The 19314-nt window shown below is 48.2% G+C and overlaps 1 protein-coding gene across 1 annotated transcript in view; it reads left to right on the top strand.

Moving 5' to 3' along the window:
* The window catches only part of tbc1d2 (TBC1 domain family, member 2), a 73565-nt gene that overhangs the window by 20824 nt on the left and 33427 nt on the right, over positions 1-19314 (top strand). Inside the window, exon 2 of the mRNA XM_038804110.1 lies at positions 8782-8929. Within this exon, the coding sequence (XP_038660038.1) occupies positions 8782-8929 (148 nt within the window). The remainder of the gene's footprint in view (positions 1-8781; positions 8930-19314) is intronic.

The raw sequence follows: 19314 nt of genomic DNA, 5'->3' as shown, positions 1-19314 counted from the left end.
AAGTCAGAATCATGTGAAATGGAAGATTGCAGAGCCAGTGTGTGTGTGTAATTGAAAGCAGTGCAGAAAACTGGAAACGCATACCTCTGCTACACATGTCCCAAATGGCATCAAGTCCCATTACCCATATTCTCATTGACCAAGATCCTCATCAGCAACGACTCAAATTTAACTCAGACTCCCAACTCTCAGACCTCTGTACTCCTCCAATTCTGTCCTCTTGTACAAGCTCTGGGATACCCTCCCTAAACCTCTTCGCCTCTCCCGCTCTCTGTCCTCCTTTAAGTTGCTCATTACAACGTACCTTTTCGGCCATCTGCTCTGATATCCTGGGACTCGGTGACAGATATTGTCTGATTGTCGCTCCAGCGAAGCAACTTGGGATGTGTTTCTCCAGTTAAAGGTGCTATACAAATGCAAGTTATTATTGTTTGAAAAAAATTTTTTTTAAGGTAAAATCCAAAAGCATTTATGTACGCAATTTATTTGGGTTAGAGAAATGTGAAATTAAGGGATTGGGTAACGAAAATGTCTTTTGCCATTTATGAAAAAAAATTATTTACTTTCAGGCAAAAAATGGAGAGGTCATGATGTACTGGTTACAGCAGCTACAGCAGAAACGCATGTAGTTGGATTGGAACAGAGGCTTTAATACACTTACAACAGAGCCAGCCTATTCATCATTGAACTCCAGATGAACTGCAGGCTGGCTCTAAGGCACTGATCTTTATAAATCGGTCCCAGGGGAGGAGTCCTAGGCGGAGCCAAGGGAGGAGCCCCGTACAAACTCTCGCGTACTCCCAGAGCGACTCCCCCCTGGTGGTCGGATAGTGCAACTGCACTTACAATGGTGGATAGTGAACATATATACACGGAGTTATATTGGCAACTATATACAGCATTGATCTTACATCGGGTAGATAACGAACATATATACATGGAGTGATATTGGCAACTATATATAGTGTGAATCACATTCACCACACCGACCTATCTCTCTTTTAAATGTGGAGGTAACGCTGTCGGCTAAGGTGTTGGCATGCTGTTTCCATTGTATTTCTAGTGTAATATCTGATGGCCAAACTGGCTTTGTGAAGGGGCGGCAATTACCCGTCACCTTCTTGACATCATTCTTTCCCAAACGGTGAGACTGACGGGGCCTTTAGTTCCCTATCTCCTGCCCGAGAGGACCATCTCGATGTTGGCACGGGTGTTGCAGTGAGAATCAACAGCTAGACGAATAAGGAGGGCCGAATTGGACCCAGCGATTCTTCCAAAGAACTTTTCGGTTCCACAGCCAAACGATGTCGGGATTTGTCAAGCTCAGCGACAAGAATTTTACTCAGGCTTTCAGTCGTCAAATACGCGGGGGAGCTGGTCTCCATCTTAGGTGAAGCCGTCTCGGCTGGTCCGTCTTCATCGTTCGTTTTTTTTTCTCCCCCGTCTGTATGTTTTAAATTCTTCGGCATATTTGGATAAACTTGGTAGCTGAGTGGCTAAGCTAGTTTTGTGATAACAAGTCAAATAAAATATTGGCGTAATAAAGAGCAATTTTATCAAAAATCATCGGGGCAACATCCCGCATGTTTCCTCCACATCGCTCAAGCAGAAGTCCCTGACTATAAATGTTTGTTCGTACATTATTTATTTATTTATTTTTAAAATTTAGAGTAGCCAATTATTTATTTTTTTCTTTTCCAATTAAGGGGCAATTTGGCGTGGCCAATCCACCTAATTAGCACATCTTTGGGTTGTTGGGATGAATCCCATGCAGACATGGGGAAAATGTGCAAACTCCACACGGACTGTGACCCAGGGCTGGGATTCGAACCCAGGTCCTCAGCGTCGCAGTCCCAGTGCTAACCACTGCGCCACATGCCGCCCCATTGTCCATCCATTATAACCGTAGCCCTGGCTGTTCACATCGTCTTGCTTCTTCTCTGGCTTTCCTCAAGCCTTCCTCAGTTCACTATTTTCTCCACCCTCCTGCTTTTCTTCTGATTTTGTCTTCAATTGTTTCCAGGAGATGGGTGTTGGGTCTTTTCCAATGTGCGTACTTGGCAAACCTTATTCTCTAAATGTACTTCAACACCATTTTGATTCCTGGACTTCTCCACTTTATCTAACCCACTCTTTCAGTCCAACCAGCTGATTCTGAGCATCCTCCGCCACTAGAAAATGGAATCCCTACAGTGCAGAAGGAGGTCATTCGGCCCATTGTGTCTGCACCGACCCTCTGAAAGAGCACCCGACCTAGGTCCACTCCCCTGCCCTATCCCTGTAACTCCAGCTTAACCTGCATATCTCTGGACACTAATGGGCAATTTTATCATGGTCAGTCGACCTAACCGGCACATCTTTGGATGTGGGTGGAAACTAGAGCACCCGGAGGAAACCCAGGCAGACACTGGGAGAATGTACAAACTTCATACAGTCACCCAGAGCTGGAATTAAACCCAGGTCCCTGGCATTGTGCGGCAGCCACACTAACCATTGTGTCACCCGCATTTCATGGCAACCCACATTTTAAAAGCATTTATCTTTCCCAGGTTCGATTCCGGCTTGGGTCACTGTCTGTGCGGAGTCTGCACATCCTCCCCGTGTGTGCGTGGGTTTCCTCCGGGTGCTCCGGTTTCCTCCCACAGTCCAAAGATGTGCAGGTTAGATGGATTGGCCGTGATAAATTTCCCTCAGTGTCCAAAATTGCGCTAAGTGTTGGGTGGGGTTACTGGGTTATGGGGATAGGGTGGAGGTGTTGACCTTGGGTAGGGTGTTCTTTCCAAGAGCCGGTGCAGACTCGATGGACCGAGTCCTTCTGCACTGTAAATTCTGTGATCTTCCTCTCACTCTCTTTCTTCAGAGTCCAGCCCTTCATGTTTCAGCTTGGGGTTTCCAGACACTACTTAAATCACTGGTCCCACCTCTTGCTATAATTAATCTAACCTGGATTTAACTCTTGGAAACAACATTGATGTTTATCATTGAGCCTTGGCACTTGCATTTGTCCATTGTTCAATTTCAATGCTTCCAATTTAACTTCCCTGACGCCATTTAAAACCACAATGTAAATGTTACACAAGCAAAAACAAAAAGGGTAGCACAGAGGCTGGAGATCAGAAACTAAAAGTAGAAAGTGCAGAAATATCTCAAGAGGTTGCGTCTTAAAAATAACTTCTCTCTTCTCTCCACACCCACTCCAACTAACAAAATGTACCCAGCACAGAAACAGACCATTCAGTCTATAGAATCCTTACATTGCAGAAGGAGGCCATTCAGCCCATAGAGTCTGCACCAACCCTCCAAAAAAACACCCTACCAATGCCCACTCTCCTGCCCCATCCCCATAACCCCGTGCATTCATCATGGCCAATCAACCTAACATTTTTGGACTGTGAGAGGAAACTGGATCATCTGCAGGAAACCCACGCAGACACGGGGAGGACGTGCAAACTCTACACAGTCACCCGAAGTAGGAATTGAACCCGGGTCCCCGGCGCTGTGAAACTGCAGTGCTGACTACTGTGCCATCATGCCGACCCCTAACCAGTCTATGTTCCACATGTCTCCTCCCATCTCTCCTCATCTTAACCTATCCTTCTATTCCTCGTGTAACTATCTAGCCTCATGGTAGCACAGTGGTTAGCACTATTGCTTCCCAGTGGTAGGGATCCAAGTTCGATTCCCGGCTTGGGTCACTGTCTGTGTGGAGTCTGCACGTTCTCCCCGTGTCTGCGTGGGTTTCCTCTAGTTTCCTCCCACAAGTCTGAAAGACGTGCTATTAGGTAATTTGGACATTCTGAATTCTCCCTCAGTGTACCCGAACAGGTGCTTTTCACAGTAACTTCTTTAATTTAATAATTTAATAATCTTTATTGTCACAAGTAGGCTTGCATTAACATTGCAATGAAGTTACTGTCAAAAGCCCCGAGTTGCCACATTTCGCCGCCTGTTCGGGTACACACAGGGAGAATTCTAACCACTATGTTACCGTGCCCACCCTTCAAAGAGTATCAATTTTTAGTTTGACCCATTGGCTTAACAAGAATTCCCACTGATGCAGAAACAAGGAAGGGAATTGTCTTGCCAATACTGACTAACTAATTTGAAAGTCAGAATCATGTGAAATGGAAGATTGCAGAGCCAGTGTGTGTGTGTAATTGAAAGCAGTGCAGAAAACTGGAAACGCATACCTCTGCTACACATGTCCCAAATGGCATCAAGTCCCATTACCCATATTCTCATTGACCAAGATCCTCATCAGCAACGACTCAAATTTAACTCAGACTCCCAACTCTCAGACCTCTGTACTCCTCCAATTCTGTCCTCTTGTACAAGCTCTGGGATACCCTCCCTAAACCTCTTCGCCTCTCCCGCTCTCTGTCCTCCTTTAAGTTGCTCATTACAACGTACCTTTTCGGCCATCTGCTCTGATATCCTGGGACTCGGTGACAGATATTGTCTGATTGTCGCTCCAGCGAAGCAACTTGGGATGTGTTTCTCCAGTTAAAGGTGCTATACAAATGCAAGTTATTATTGTTTGAAAAAAATTTTTTTTAAGGTAAAATCCAAAAGCATTTATGTACGCAATTTATTTGGGTTAGAGAAATGTGAAATTAAGGGATTGGGTAACGAAAATGTCTTTTGCCATTTATGAAAAAAAATTATTTACTTTCAGGCAAAAAATGGAGAGGTCATGATGTACTGGTTACAGCAGCTACAGCAGAAACGCATGTAGTTGGATTGGAACAGAGGCTTTAATACACTTACAACAGAGCCAGCCTATTCATCATTGAACTCCAGATGAACTGCAGGCTGGCTCTAAGGCACTGATCTTTATAAATCGGTCCCAGGGGAGGAGTCCTAGGCGGAGCCAAGGGAGGAGCCCCGTACAAACTCTCGCGTACTCCCAGAGCGACTCCCCCCTGGTGGTCGGATAGTGCAACTGCACTTACAATGGTGGATAGTGAACATATATACACGGAGTTATATTGGCAACTATATACAGCATTGATCTTACATCGGGTAGATAACGAACATATATACATGGAGTGATATTGGCAACTATATATAGTGTGAATCACATTCACCACACCGACCTATCTCTCTTTTAAATGTGGAGGTAACGCTGTCGGCTAAGGTGTTGGCATGCTGTTTCCATTGTATTTCTAGTGTAATATCTGATGGCCAAACTGGCTTTGTGAAGGGGCGGCAATTACCCGTCACCTTCTTGACATCATTCTTTCCCAAACGGTGAGACTGACGGGGCCTTTAGTTCCCTATCTCCTGCCCGAGAGGACCATCTCGATGTTGGCACGGGTGTTGCAGTGAGAATCAACAGCTAGACGAATAAGGAGGGCCGAATTGGACCCAGCGATTCTTCCAAAGAACTTTTCGGTTCCACAGCCAAACGATGTCGGGATTTGTCAAGCTCAGCGACAAGAATTTTACTCAGGCTTTCAGTCGTCAAATACGCGGGGGAGCTGGTCTCCATCTTAGGTGAAGCCGTCTCGGCTGGTCCGTCTTCATCGTTCGTTTTTTTTTCTCCCCCGTCTGTATGTTTTAAATTCTTCGGCATATTTGGATAAACTTGGTAGCTGAGTGGCTAAGCTAGTTTTGTGATAACAAGTCAAATAAAATATTGGCGTAATAAAGAGCAATTTTATCAAAAATCATCGGGGCAACATCCCGCATGTTTCCTCCACATCGCTCAAGCAGAAGTCCCTGACTATAAATGTTTGTTCGTACATTATTTATTTATTTATTTTTAAAATTTAGAGTAGCCAATTATTTATTTTTTTCTTTTCCAATTAAGGGGCAATTTGGCGTGGCCAATCCACCTAATTAGCACATCTTTGGGTTGTTGGGATGAATCCCATGCAGACATGGGGAAAATGTGCAAACTCCACACGGACTGTGACCCAGGGCTGGGATTCGAACCCAGGTCCTCAGCGTCGCAGTCCCAGTGCTAACCACTGCGCCACATGCCGCCCCATTGTCCATCCATTATAACCGTAGCCCTGGCTGTTCACATCGTCTTGCTTCTTCTCTGGCTTTCCTCAAGCCTTCCTCAGTTCACTATTTTCTCCACCCTCCTGCTTTTCTTCTGATTTTGTCTTCAATTGTTTCCAGGAGATGGGTGTTGGGTCTTTTCCAATGTGCGTACTTGGCAAACCTTATTCTCTAAATGTACTTCAACACCATTTTGATTCCTGGACTTCTCCACTTTATCTAACCCACTCTTTCAGTCCAACCAGCTGATTCTGAGCATCCTCCGCCACTAGAAAATGGAATCCCTACAGTGCAGAAGGAGGTCATTCGGCCCATTGTGTCTGCACCGACCCTCTGAAAGAGCACCCGACCTAGGTCCACTCCCCTGCCCTATCCCTGTAACTCCAGCTTAACCTGCATATCTCTGGACACTAATGGGCAATTTTATCATGGTCAGTCGACCTAACCGGCACATCTTTGGATGTGGGTGGAAACTAGAGCACCCGGAGGAAACCCAGGCAGACACTGGGAGAATGTACAAACTTCATACAGTCACCCAGAGCTGGAATTAAACCCAGGTCCCTGGCATTGTGCGGCAGCCACACTAACCATTGTGTCACCCGCATTTCATGGCAACCCACATTTTAAAAGCATTTATCTTTCCCAGGTTCGATTCCGGCTTGGGTCACTGTCTGTGCGGAGTCTGCACATCCTCCCCGTGTGTGCGTGGGTTTCCTCCGGGTGCTCCGGTTTCCTCCCACAGTCCAAAGATGTGCAGGTTAGATGGATTGGCCGTGATAAATTTCCCTCAGTGTCCAAAATTGCGCTAAGTGTTGGGTGGGGTTACTGGGTTATGGGGATAGGGTGGAGGTGTTGACCTTGGGTAGGGTGTTCTTTCCAAGAGCCGGTGCAGACTCGATGGACCGAGTCCTTCTGCACTGTAAATTCTGTGATCTTCCTCTCACTCTCTTTCTTCAGAGTCCAGCCCTTCATGTTTCAGCTTGGGGTTTCCAGACACTACTTAAATCACTGGTCCCACCTCTTGCTATAATTAATCTAACCTGGATTTAACTCTTGGAAACAACATTGATGTTTATCATTGAGCCTTGGCACTTGCATTTGTCCATTGTTCAATTTCAATGCTTCCAATTTAACTTCCCTGACGCCATTTAAAACCACAATGTAAATGTTACACAAGCAAAAACAAAAAGGGTAGCACAGAGGCTGGAGATCAGAAACTAAAAGTAGAAAGTGCAGAAATATCTCAAGAGGTTGCGTCTTAAAAATAACTTCTCTCTTCTCTCCACACCCACTCCAACTAACAAAATGTACCCAGCACAGAAACAGACCATTCAGTCTATAGAATCCTTACATTGCAGAAGGAGGCCATTCAGCCCATAGAGTCTGCACCAACCCTCCAAAAAAACACCCTACCAATGCCCACTCTCCTGCCCCATCCCCATAACCCCGTGCATTCATCATGGCCAATCAACCTAACATTTTTGGACTGTGAGAGGAAACTGGATCATCTGCAGGAAACCCACGCAGACACGGGGAGGACGTGCAAACTCTACACAGTCACCCGAAGTAGGAATTGAACCCGGGTCCCCGGCGCTGTGAAACTGCAGTGCTGACTACTGTGCCATCATGCCGACCCCTAACCAGTCTATGTTCCACATGTCTCCTCCCATCTCTCCTCATCTTAACCTATCCTTCTATTCCTCGTGTAACTATCTAGCCTCATGGTAGCACAGTGGTTAGCACTATTGCTTCCCAGTGGTAGGGATCCAAGTTCGATTCCCGGCTTGGGTCACTGTCTGTGTGGAGTCTGCACGTTCTCCCCGTGTCTGCGTGGGTTTCCTCTAGTTTCCTCCCACAAGTCTGAAAGACGTGCTATTAGGTAATTTGGACATTCTGAATTCTCCCTCAGTGTACCCGAACAGGTGCTTTTCACAGTAACTTCTTTAATTTAATAATTTAATAATCTTTATTGTCACAAGTAGGCTTGCATTAACATTGCAATGAAGTTACTGTCAAAAGCCCCGAGTTGCCACATTTCGCCGCCTGTTCGGGTACACACAGGGAGAATTCTAACCACTATGTTACCGTGCCCACCCTTCAAAGAGTATCAATTTTTAGTTTGACCCATTGGCTTAACAAGAATTCCCACTGATGCAGAAACAAGGAAGGGAATTGTCTTGCCAATACTGACTAACTAATTTGAAAGTCAGAATCATGTGAAATGGAAGATTGCAGAGCCAGTGTGTGTGTGTAATTGAAAGCAGTGCAGAAAACTGGAAACGCATACCTCTGCTACACATGTCCCAAATGGCATCAAGTCCCATTACCCATATTCTCATTGACCAAGATCCTCATCAGCAACGACTCAAATTTAACTCAGACTCCCAACTCTCAGACCTCTGTACTCCTCCAATTCTGTCCTCTTGTACAAGCTCTGGGATACCCTCCCTAAACCTCTTCGCCTCTCCCGCTCTCTGTCCTCCTTTAAGTTGCTCATTACAACGTACCTTTTCGGCCATCTGCTCTGATATCCTGGGACTCGGTGACAGATATTGTCTGATTGTCGCTGCAGCGAAGCAACTTGGGATGTGTTTCTCCTGTTAAAGGTGCTATACAAATGCAAGTTATTGTTGTTTGAAAAAAAAATTTTTTAAGGTAAAATCCAAAAGCATTTATGTACGCAATTTATTTGGGTTAGAGGAATGTGAAATTAAGGGATTGGGTAACGAAAATGTCTTTTGCCTTTTATGAAAAAAATGTATTTGCTTTCAGGCAAAAAATGGAGAGGTCATGATGTACTGGTTACAGCAGCTACAGCAGAAACGCTGGGAGCACAGTGAAGAACAGAATCATCTCGTTATCGATAACCCCAACATCTCCCCGGAACAACCCGAGTTACTCCCAGCACCCAAACAAGAAGGTACGTCAGCCTTTATCCGACTGAAATGTTTCAAAGTCGAATGTAAAATGTAGAGCAGAGAAAAGTAAAGGGCCACGTGTTGGTCGGAAGGACAAGAAGAGGCGGTTAAAAAATAAAGGGTTGGAAAGCAGGTGCAGGAGCAGAGGGACCTGGGAGCAGATGAGCACAAATCGTTGAAGGTGCCAGGACAAGTTGAGAAAGTGGATAATAGGGTCTACTGGGTCCGGGGTTTATTCCGATTCCGATTCTCTTCCCACACCTAGTGATGTACTAAGGCAGTCTGTTTCCCTGGAGAGTCATTCCCACAACAGGTTGCCGGAGGATTATAGCTTGAGGGCTCCTGTGGTGAATGTACTGTGCCAATAATCCACCAGTGTATTTGTATCTGTGCTGTTGCCCTTGTATTTGTATCTGTGCTATGTTGTTGCCCTTGTGGGCTTCTCCTATGGGCCATTGTATGGCATTATCCATAAGGGAACATGGGGCATGTATGGGCTCCACCCATGGCTCCTCCCCTTGAAGGGAGGTATAAAGATCAGTCGACCTGTAGGCAATTCTCAGTATTGGATCAGTCGCAGGCAGGCACTGTTCTAAGTTGATTAAAGCCACGGTTTACTTCTACTCTTGTCTCGAGTGAATTGATGGTCACATGAATTTAATCAACTTTTTAAAAATAAATTTAGATGACCCAATTATTTTTTCCAATTAAGGGGCAATTTAGCGTGGCCAATCCACCTACTCTGCGCATTTTTGGGTTGTGGGGGCAAAACCCACGCAGACACGGGGAGAATGTGCAAACTCCACACGGACAGTGACCCAGAGCCGGGATCAAACCTGGGACCTCAGCGCCGTGAGGCAGTTGTGCTAACCACTAGGCCACCGTGCTGCCCTTGAATTTAATCAACTTAAACGCAACTATGGAATCGGCCCTCAAACCTGACCGACTGGAACTCCGTCCGCAGGCCGTGGAGGCGGAATAAATTTTTTCGCACCGGCTCTGCTGCTTCAAGGCCTATCTCGCAGCCCGCCCTGAGCACTGGAATACCTCCCTAATCCCCTTGGCTTCGCCACCTTTCTCTCATCAAGTGTGGCTGACCAGGAGTCTCCCCCACTCTTACCGCCTGCCATTGGTGTGCGTTGCAAGGATTGACAGGTTGACACACTCAACTTCTTTTTTTTGTCGCGTTATGAACACATCTCCTTGGCCATCAGGTCCGAGGGCGGGTTTCAAACCTGGCTCAGCGGCATGGAAGCCTCCACTGCGGCACAGTACCCCCTCTGGGATTAGACTTAACCCTCGTAATAAAATAGGCGCGTAGAATACAAAATGAAGGATGTAATAACGGACCCTAATGAAACCCTTGCTCAGCATCAACTGGAGTTTGTGTCCAATTCTAGGCGCCCGGCCTTAGGCAGGAAGTGAAGGCCTTGGAGAACGTGCGGAAGTGATTTGCGGGAAAGGTTCCAGGGATGAAGGACTCCAGTTATGTGGCTAGGTTATGTGGAGAAGAGGAGGTTGAGAAGAGATTTGATCGAGCGGTTCAAAATAATGGCGGGGCCTGGACAGAATGGACAGGGGGAAACTGTTCCCATTGGTAGGAGGGTTGAGAAGCAGAGGGCACAGATTTAAAATGATTGGCAAAAGGAGTGTGGTGAATTATATGCCATCGTATTTCACACTGTATTGCCTTGCACGTATTGTGTCCTTGTGGGCTCTGTATGTGAGCCGTTGCGCGGCTCTGCCCATAGGGGGAGATGAGGAGTTTGTATTGGGTTCCACCCTTGGCTCCGCCCATGGCTCCTCCCACTAACCGGAAGTATAAAGCACTGCAGCCGTAAGCCTGCTCTCAGCTCCTCTGGTCGCAGGCTGGCTTAGTTGTAAGACTGTTAAAACCACAGTTTACTTCCAATCACGTGTCTAGTGAATTGATAGTCACATCAAGGAGCAATGGAAACATGAGGGGGGGAAACCTTTTTATGCAATGATTGGTTAGGATGTTGAATTCACTGACCGAGTGTGGTGGAGGTAAATTCAATCTTGCTGCTCAAAAAGGAATTGGATAGGCAGCTGAGGGAGACAATTTGCAGGGTTATGGAGAAAGGGCTAGGGATGGGACGAGCCGAATTGCTCGTGCAGAGAGTTGGAATGGACTTGATGGGAAAAATGGCTCCTATCTGTGGTGAATTATTATTAACTGGCCGCGCTACAATTGCCCTCGAGTGCCCAAAGATTTTTTTAAAAAAAATTTTTTTTTTTAAAAGAGTACCCAATTATTTTTTTCCAATTAAGGGGCAATTTAGCGTGGCCAATCCACCTACCCTGCACATCTTTGGGTTGTAGGGGCGAAACCCACGCAAACACGGGGAGAATGTGCAAACTCCACACGGACAGTGACCCAGGGCCGGGATTCGAACCCGGGTCCTCAGCGCCGTAGGCAGCAATGCTAACCACTGCACCACCGTACTGCCCCAGAGTGCCCAAAGATGCGCAGATGAGCTGGGGTTACGGGTTTACGGGGAGAGGACTGAGGAGTGGGCCTAGGTAGAGTGCTCTTTCAGAGGGTCGGTGTAGACATGAAGGGCTGAATGGCCTCCTTCTACACTGTAGGAATCCTATGAATTCTAATACAATGTCAAAACTGTAATAAAGTGAATCTCCTGCGAGATCAGGTCATGGCAGCTGTAACGTCTCAAGCTCTGGAAGTCCCTCCCTAATCTTCTTGGCTTCCCCAATTCCCTCTCTCCCCTCCTTTCAGACACTCCTTAAAACCTATTTCTTTGACCGAGCTTTTAGTCACTGGTCGTGATATTTCCTCACCGAACTGCTCCTGTGAAGTGCCTGGAGGCAGTGTGCTATGTCAAAGCCTGCTGTGTAAACGCTGTCGGTAGTTTGTTGTTTCTGTAAGCTGACACAATATCCTGTGAACTGATCGTTCCCCTTTCCTACATGTTGCAAATGGCTAATAACTCCAAGAATAATAATTATCAGGGCAGCACGGTGGCACAGTGGTTAGCATTGCTGCCTACAGCGCTGAGGACCCGGGTTCGAATCCCGGCCCTGGGTCACTGTCCGTGTGGAGTTTGCACATTCTCCCCGTGTTTGCGTGGGTTTCACCCCCACAACCCAAAGATGTGCAGGGTAGGTAGATTGGCCATGCTAAATTGCCCCTTAATTGGAAAAAATAATTGGGTACTCTAAATTTATTTTAAAAAAGAATAATAATTATCCTTTAAATCACAATATAACACAATGCTGTGGCCGCAGAGTGCCCTATAAACTTCGCCAGTGGCCCTCAAAGTAAATGTCATCCAGTTAAAAGATAGGGAACTTTCACGTGGTTGCGATGTTTTAAAATTAAGTTGCAATTGTATAGCACCTTTCACAATCTCAGGATATTATAATTGCTTCATAGCCAATTAACTATTTTTTTTAAGGGTAGTCACTTATTTTGCAGGAAATGTGATAGCCAAGTTTCTAAACCCAGGGCTAATTGCCAGGTAAATAGATGAGAGGTAAATATTTTCCAGGGCACAGGGAAAGCTCTGCTCTTTGATGAAATTGTGGCAATATGTGGGGGGGGGGGATTCTCCGAGCCCCGCGCCAGGCTGGAGAATCGGCGTGCCATGACGCCCCGACGCCGGCGCGCGATTCTCTGAGGTGTGGAGAATCGGCGAATCGGCGCCATTTGCGCCGGTGCATTTGACGCGGCGCCGGCCGCTGGAATCGGCAGGGCTGCCGATTCTCCGGCCTGGATGGGCCGCGCGGATACGACAGAGTCCCGCCGGCGCCGTTCACCCCTGGTCGTTGCCGGCAGGAACTCTGCGAGAACTGGGGGGGGGTGGCCTGTAGGGCGGGGGAAAGCGATCCTTCACCGGGCGGGGCCTCCAATGGGGTCTGGCCTGCCTCTCACCCCCCACCCACCCCCCACACCCCCGGACCTACTTTCCTGCGCGGCCGGCCCCTGAACACCGACGCCATGTTGAGTCGGGGCCAGAACGCTGAAGACGTTCCCTGCGCATGCGCAGGTTGGCGTGGGGCCCATTTGGCACCGGGAAGGGAGGCTGGAGCGGTGTGAACCACTCCAGGGACGTGCTGGTGCCCATTTCCCGCCGTCATGGAACGCGACGGCATACACGACAGCGCGAACACTTGGGCGAATCGCCCCCCCCCCCCCCCCCCCAGGTCTTTCACATACACCTGAGCAAGTTAGACAGGGCTAAACATCTGAAAGATGGCGTCTCTGACAGTGCAGCACTCCCTAAGCACTGACGCTGGGAGTCTGGGCCTAGATATACCCTCAAGCCTTTTGTATGGGGCTTGAACCTACAACCTTCTGACTCAGAGGCCCGAGTGGTACCAACTGAGCCAGGGCTGACACATTACATTAACGCAATTGTGGCAGCTTTTTGGTGTCCAGCTTGTTCCTGCAAATGTTCTGGTACGGTTGACCATGGGATGAATAACAGTTGGGGCAACTCTCTTGCTCTTTAAACATCAATCAATTATCTTTTGCATCTACCTGACCAGACAGACTGACAGGAACTATGGGTATCAAACCCCACTAAGAGTCTGAAGACATCGTGTACTGAATGTTTTGGTTGCTGCCTCCATCTCCCTAACAGCTCTCCGAGGTTGCCCAATCGCCTCGCTGACTTGGTGTCATATTTGACCCCAAGGTGAACTTCCGTCACTAAAATTCTCCTATTTCCATCTCTATATCATTGGCCAGTCCAGCCTCTGTCTGCTGCTGAAACTCTAACCCTTGTTCCCCCTCCACTTGACTATTCCATTACTCTCCTGGCTTCCCACGTTCTGTCCTCTGGAAACCTGAGGTCATCCAGAAACCGTATCCTTACTCGCACCAAGTCTTGTTCCCCCTTCACCCCTGTGCCCGCTAGCGGACCTACGTTGGCACCACATCGAGCAATGCCTTGACATCTAAATCCTCATCCTTGCTTTCAACATCTTGCATAGCCTCTTCCCTCCCTATCTCTGTGATCTCCTACAGCCCCTCAATCCTCTGAGATATGGATATTCGTCTAATTCAGGCTTCACAGTCTGAGTCACTCCACCGCTTTGATGGGGGTTACATTCAGATGCCGAGATCCCAAGGTCTAGAATTCCCCCCCTAAACGTCCTTCCTCCTTTAAGATTCCCCTTTAAAAAAAAACACCTCCTTGACCAAGCTTTTGGTCATCTGCCTAATATCTCCTCCTGTGTCCTGGTGTCAAATGTTGCTTTATACAGCCTTGTGAAGCCCTTTGGGACTTTTTAATGACATTAAAGATGTGACATAAACACCAAGTTATTGCCGCACAGATTTTCACAAGTTTTGAGTGAAAGTTAGCCTTTGGCAGACTTCATGAGGACTGAGGGCGAGGTTATGTTTCTACTCTAGCCTTGGATTGCCAACTCTGGTTGGACGTATTCCTGGAGGCTCCATCACATGATCTCCTGCCTGCAGCCGCCCCATCTAATCAAACAGCCTCTTTGTTTTCTCGCCCTCTGCCGATAATTCTGCAACAGTGAAACGGTTCGAAACGGCCACTTGAGGGAAATAAACTTGCAGATTTACAAAATCGCAGAATGACGACAGCCCAGAATGAGGCCACTCGGCCCGTTGAGTTTGCACCAGCCCCCCCCCCCCGAGTGAGCAACTCACTTAGTGTCATTCTCCCGCCTTCTCCCCGCAACCCTGCCACATTCTTCCCTTTCAGATAACAATCTAATTCCTTCTTGAATGCTGTGATTGAACTTGCCTCTCAGGCTGGGAATGACCTTAAACACTCGCCAAGCTAACAAAACCTTTCCTCGTGCCACTCCCTTTTTTTTTGCCAAGTACTCTAAATCAGTGCCCCCCTCGTTCTCGACCCTCTCACGAGTGGGAACAGTTTATCCCTATCCACCCTGCGCAGACCCCTCGTGGTATTGAAATGCAGGGATCGAGCGGGGGAATGGGACTGACTGGCGTGCTCTACAGCGAGCTGGCATGGACACAATGTGCCAAGATGCCTCCCCTGCTGTTAAGACAATAAAATGAAAACAAAAATGCATAGGCTGGGATTATGTTGGTTTATTTGCTGCAGTTTGCTTGAAATTGGCCAAAGCAGTACGAAAGATTGTGGAATTTCAACTACAAATAGGATTAGGCGCATTTAAGGAAGATAGTGCTGGGAGCTGCCGTGCCTGCAAACAGGCCACATCCCTTGATCGAGTTAATCACCGTGGCTCAGCGCTGCTACTAACACCCGTGTGTTGAGAAACACAGACACTAATTTGCACAATTATTTAAAGCATTTAAACATGACATATTAAAGAATACGTCACCAATATTCACCACTGTGCCTGAATTAGTCTAGCCAACAGCCCTGTGCAGCTTTTAAAGTTATATTCGGTGATTTGAAGCTGAACTAGATTCTCTGATTAAAATGCTTACTTTTGCAGTTAAACTAATTTTCACCTCCGTTCGTCAAACGGCACCAAATTACCCTCTGTTACGCGTATCAAAGAATGTTTTCCAATGTAAAATTTGCACTGGTTCATGGACGATTTCACATTTGGCGTCTCCAACTGAGGTTGGAGCGAAAGAATCTGATTAAAAGAAAAACCCTTCTTAAAACCAGCAGAATCCTGAGCTCAGTTTGCACCCAGATGGCAGCCAAAGCCCAAACAACTTGGCTTTTCTCTTTTAATGCTCCTCTGATATTTCTCCGGCCTTTGTTCAGGAGCTCAACTTCAATTCCTGGTGTTTCTGCTCAGCCGACCCTTAGTTGAATACTAGCGGAACCATTGGGCGGGATTCTCCGGTCCCCCAGCCGTGTGTTTCTCGGTGACGTGCCGTCCGCTGGAGCTGGGATTTCCTATTCCCGCCACTTATCAACGGGATATCATACTGAAGCCATCCCACTCCGTCGGGAATCCCACGGGCAGGGTGCGCTGCCGATGGGAACAGGAAATCCCAGCGCTGGAGGATTCCGGCCATTTCTTTCCATCACAATTATTTTAGGGTGTCCAGTATTAGATACGCCATAGAAAACATTCCCATGCTACATTGGTGAGCCATGTGACCACAAATGGTAACATTCCTCTCATCCCTGGGCGTGGCAGGATGGCCATCTGAAATCATAGAAGGAGGCCATTCAGCCCATCGAGTCTGCACCGGCCCCTGGAAAGAGCACCACCACCCAAGTCCACACCCCCATCCTATCCCCATAACCCAGCAACCCCACCCAACCCAACCCAACCTTTTTGGACACTAAGGGCAATTTATCATGGCCAATCCACCTAACCTGCACATCTTTGGACTGTGGGAGGAAACCGGAGCACCCGGAGGAAACCCACGCACACACGGGGAGAACATGCAGACTCCACACAGATAGTGACCCAAGCCAGGAATCGAACCTGGGACCCTGGAGCTCTGAAGCAACTGTGCTACCGTGCCCTCCCCCCCCCCCCCCCCCCCAATCTCCTGACCCGTTGGCCCTAACGTGACCTCATGCATTTGTGTGGGGCATTCTTGCCTCTGTGAGGCAGTGGTGTCATTTGGGCTCATGTTGGGGGGTTAGCACTGCTGCCTCACATTGTTATAATGCGGTAAGCACAGCAGCCAATTTGCGCACAGCTTCAACAACCAGCAATGTGACAGCGACCAAACCATCTATTTTTAAGGTTGATAAATGTTGGCCAGGACAGCAGGGAGAAGTGGCCAATCCACCTACTCTGCACATTTTTGGGTTGTGGGGGCGAAACCCACGCAGACACGGGGAGAATATGCAAACTCCACATGGGCAATGACCCAGAGCCGGGATCGAACCTGGGACCTCAGCGCCGTGAGGCGGTTGTGCTAATCACTTGGATCACCACAACGGTATCAAACCTGTCAACTTGTTGTTCCACTCTGATAGTCGGTACACTGGAAGTCAGACCTTAATGCTGACTGACCTCCTCTGCGACCTGATGTGGCTTTCTTTGCCAGAGGCTGACGCATGCAATTTTATCAGAGAGACCATGTAACCTCGCCTTCTGTTTCCCGTATGATTTGCAACTCAAATAATTGTTGGGGGATATTTGCAACTGTGTCTGAGAACATTTGGGCCATGTCTTATTTAGTCATTTCATTAGCTAGTAACATAGAGCTTGGTGGTTGGGGGTGGGCGGGGAGGGGGGGAATGCCGGTGGTTTTGTGTTGGTGCCACCCTCACCCACGCTGGCGGTCCCTTGATTCGGGATGATGCACAGGGCCGTGTGTCTAATAACAGTTTAGTGAACAAAGTGAGTATTGACCTCACTGTCGGCCGACGGGTTGCATTCTGTTGACCAGTGAGCTGGAGGTGGGGTGGGACCCACAGCACGAGTCGCAGCAAACTGTCTAACCTGCGGCAGATAACATCCATTTACTCAGCGCGTACGCTGTTTTTAAACAGCTCACAGCAGCAAACAGTCCAAGGGCAGCACGGTGGCGCAGTGGTTAGCACTGCTGCCTCACGACGCAGAGGACCCGGGTTCGATCCCCGGCCCCGGGTCACTGCCCGTGTGGAGTTTGCACGTTCTCCCCGTGTCTGCCTGGGTTTCGCCCCCACAACCCAAAGATGTGCAGGCTAGGTGCATTGGCCACGCTAAATTGCCCCTTAATTGGGGAAAAAAATAATTGGGTACTCTAAATTTATTTTAAAAAACAGCAAACTGTGCAGTGTCTATTTACTCTGCAAACAAGATCCTCTAGCGCTACAGCAAAGTCTTCCACTAAAAGCAGGATGTGGTATTTTTAAAGGGTGGGCTTGCAGTCTATGAAGGTACAAACAAACAACAGCTTTATTGGAATCATGTTTACTCAACAGACTATAAAGATAGACTGACTCTTCATCTCCTCCCAAACTGCCCATGTATATTCACGTCACATAATCAAACTATTAAAGTGACCTTGTTTCAACTCGGAATGAACCTATACAACACTTTTCTCTACTTTTCTGAGCCGGGCAGGATAGATGTGAGGTTTTGGTGATTCATGGGTGGATTTTGGAGGAGGATAGGGTATCTCTGGAGGGGGTTAATGTCAAGTGGGAGGAGGATTTGGGGATGGCACTGGAGGAGGGACTGTGGTGTGAGGTGCTGCGGAGGGCGAATGCCTCAACCTCATTCGTGAGGCTGGGGCTGATCCAGTTGAATGTGATGCACAGGGCGCATTTGACGAAGTCAAGGATGAGCCGGCAGTTTGAGAGAGTAGAACTGTGTTTTTCAAACTTTTTTTCCAGGGACCCATTTTTGCCAACCTTCAGAACCCAACCCGGCCGACCTTCGCGACCCACACCGGCCGACCTTCATGGCCCACACCGGCCGACCTTAGTAACCCACGCTGGCCGACCTTCACAGCCCACACCGGCCGACCTTAGTAACCCACGCCGGCCGACCTTCATGGCCCACACCGGCCGACCTTAGTAACCCACGCTGGCCGACCTTCACAGCCCACACCGGCCGACCTTAGTAACCCACGCCGGCCAACCTTCGCGGCCCACACCGGCCAACCTTCGCGCCCCACGCCGGCCAACCTTTGCGCCCCACGCCGGCCGACCTTCGCGACCCACGCCGGCCGACCTTCACGGCTCACGCCGGCCGACCTTCGCGGCCCACCATTTTCTCTTACCTTGTTCGTTGTTGACAAAAATGGAGGAAATGGTTCTGGGTCCCTTTGGCCCCAATGGTCCCCCGAACTAGTAAAACAAAAAGGCTGCAACCGTATTAAAAAATGCGCAGTGCGGCTGAATTTTTTAAATATGTTCTTGGCCATTTTGAAGGCCGCTTGCTGCCGGCATAGTTCAATACCGGCTGCTGCTGCTGTTGCGCGTGGATTTGCGTGATCGGGAGCGCCACGACGGACGGCTCCACGACCCTCCCGACACCCGCCCGCGACCCACCAGTGAGTCGCGCCGCCGATTTGGACAATGCCTTGAGATACTTGTGAACGTTGTGGGAGGGGCTTGGCTAATCATGTTCTGGTCCTGCCCAAAGTCGAACAATTAACAGTCAATAAGTTGGACGTTTTGGAGGATGTCGATTTCTGTGTGGTTGGTCGGCAAACCGCAGGCATCTGCTTTTTTATGTTGACGGCAACCTCCAGTGCTTTTGGCTGAATTTGAACAGCATCCAGAGTGGGCGTGGTGTTCGGAGTTTGCCTTTGTGTTGAAATGTCCTCAACTAGTGTATTATCTTCCACAGTTTGCTTCGATATTGTCGGGTTCCCAGCAATGTCTAGGTCTTCACTTGGCAGTTTGTCGCGGACTCTCGGTTGACTCTGTGTCTGGAAACCTTGTTCTAGTTGCTAAAAGATGATCAGCGTGTCTTCTGTACATTACATGATCCCGGGTTTGAATGATGTAGGACACCGATC

This window comes from Scyliorhinus canicula, chromosome 8 (genome assembly GCF_902713615.1).
Source record: "Scyliorhinus canicula chromosome 8, sScyCan1.1, whole genome shotgun sequence".
NCBI classification, from domain to species: Eukaryota; Metazoa; Chordata; class Chondrichthyes; order Carcharhiniformes; family Scyliorhinidae; genus Scyliorhinus; species Scyliorhinus canicula.
Note: the sequence above shows the minus strand (reverse complement) of the source record. Positions and strands in the feature narration are given on the sequence as shown.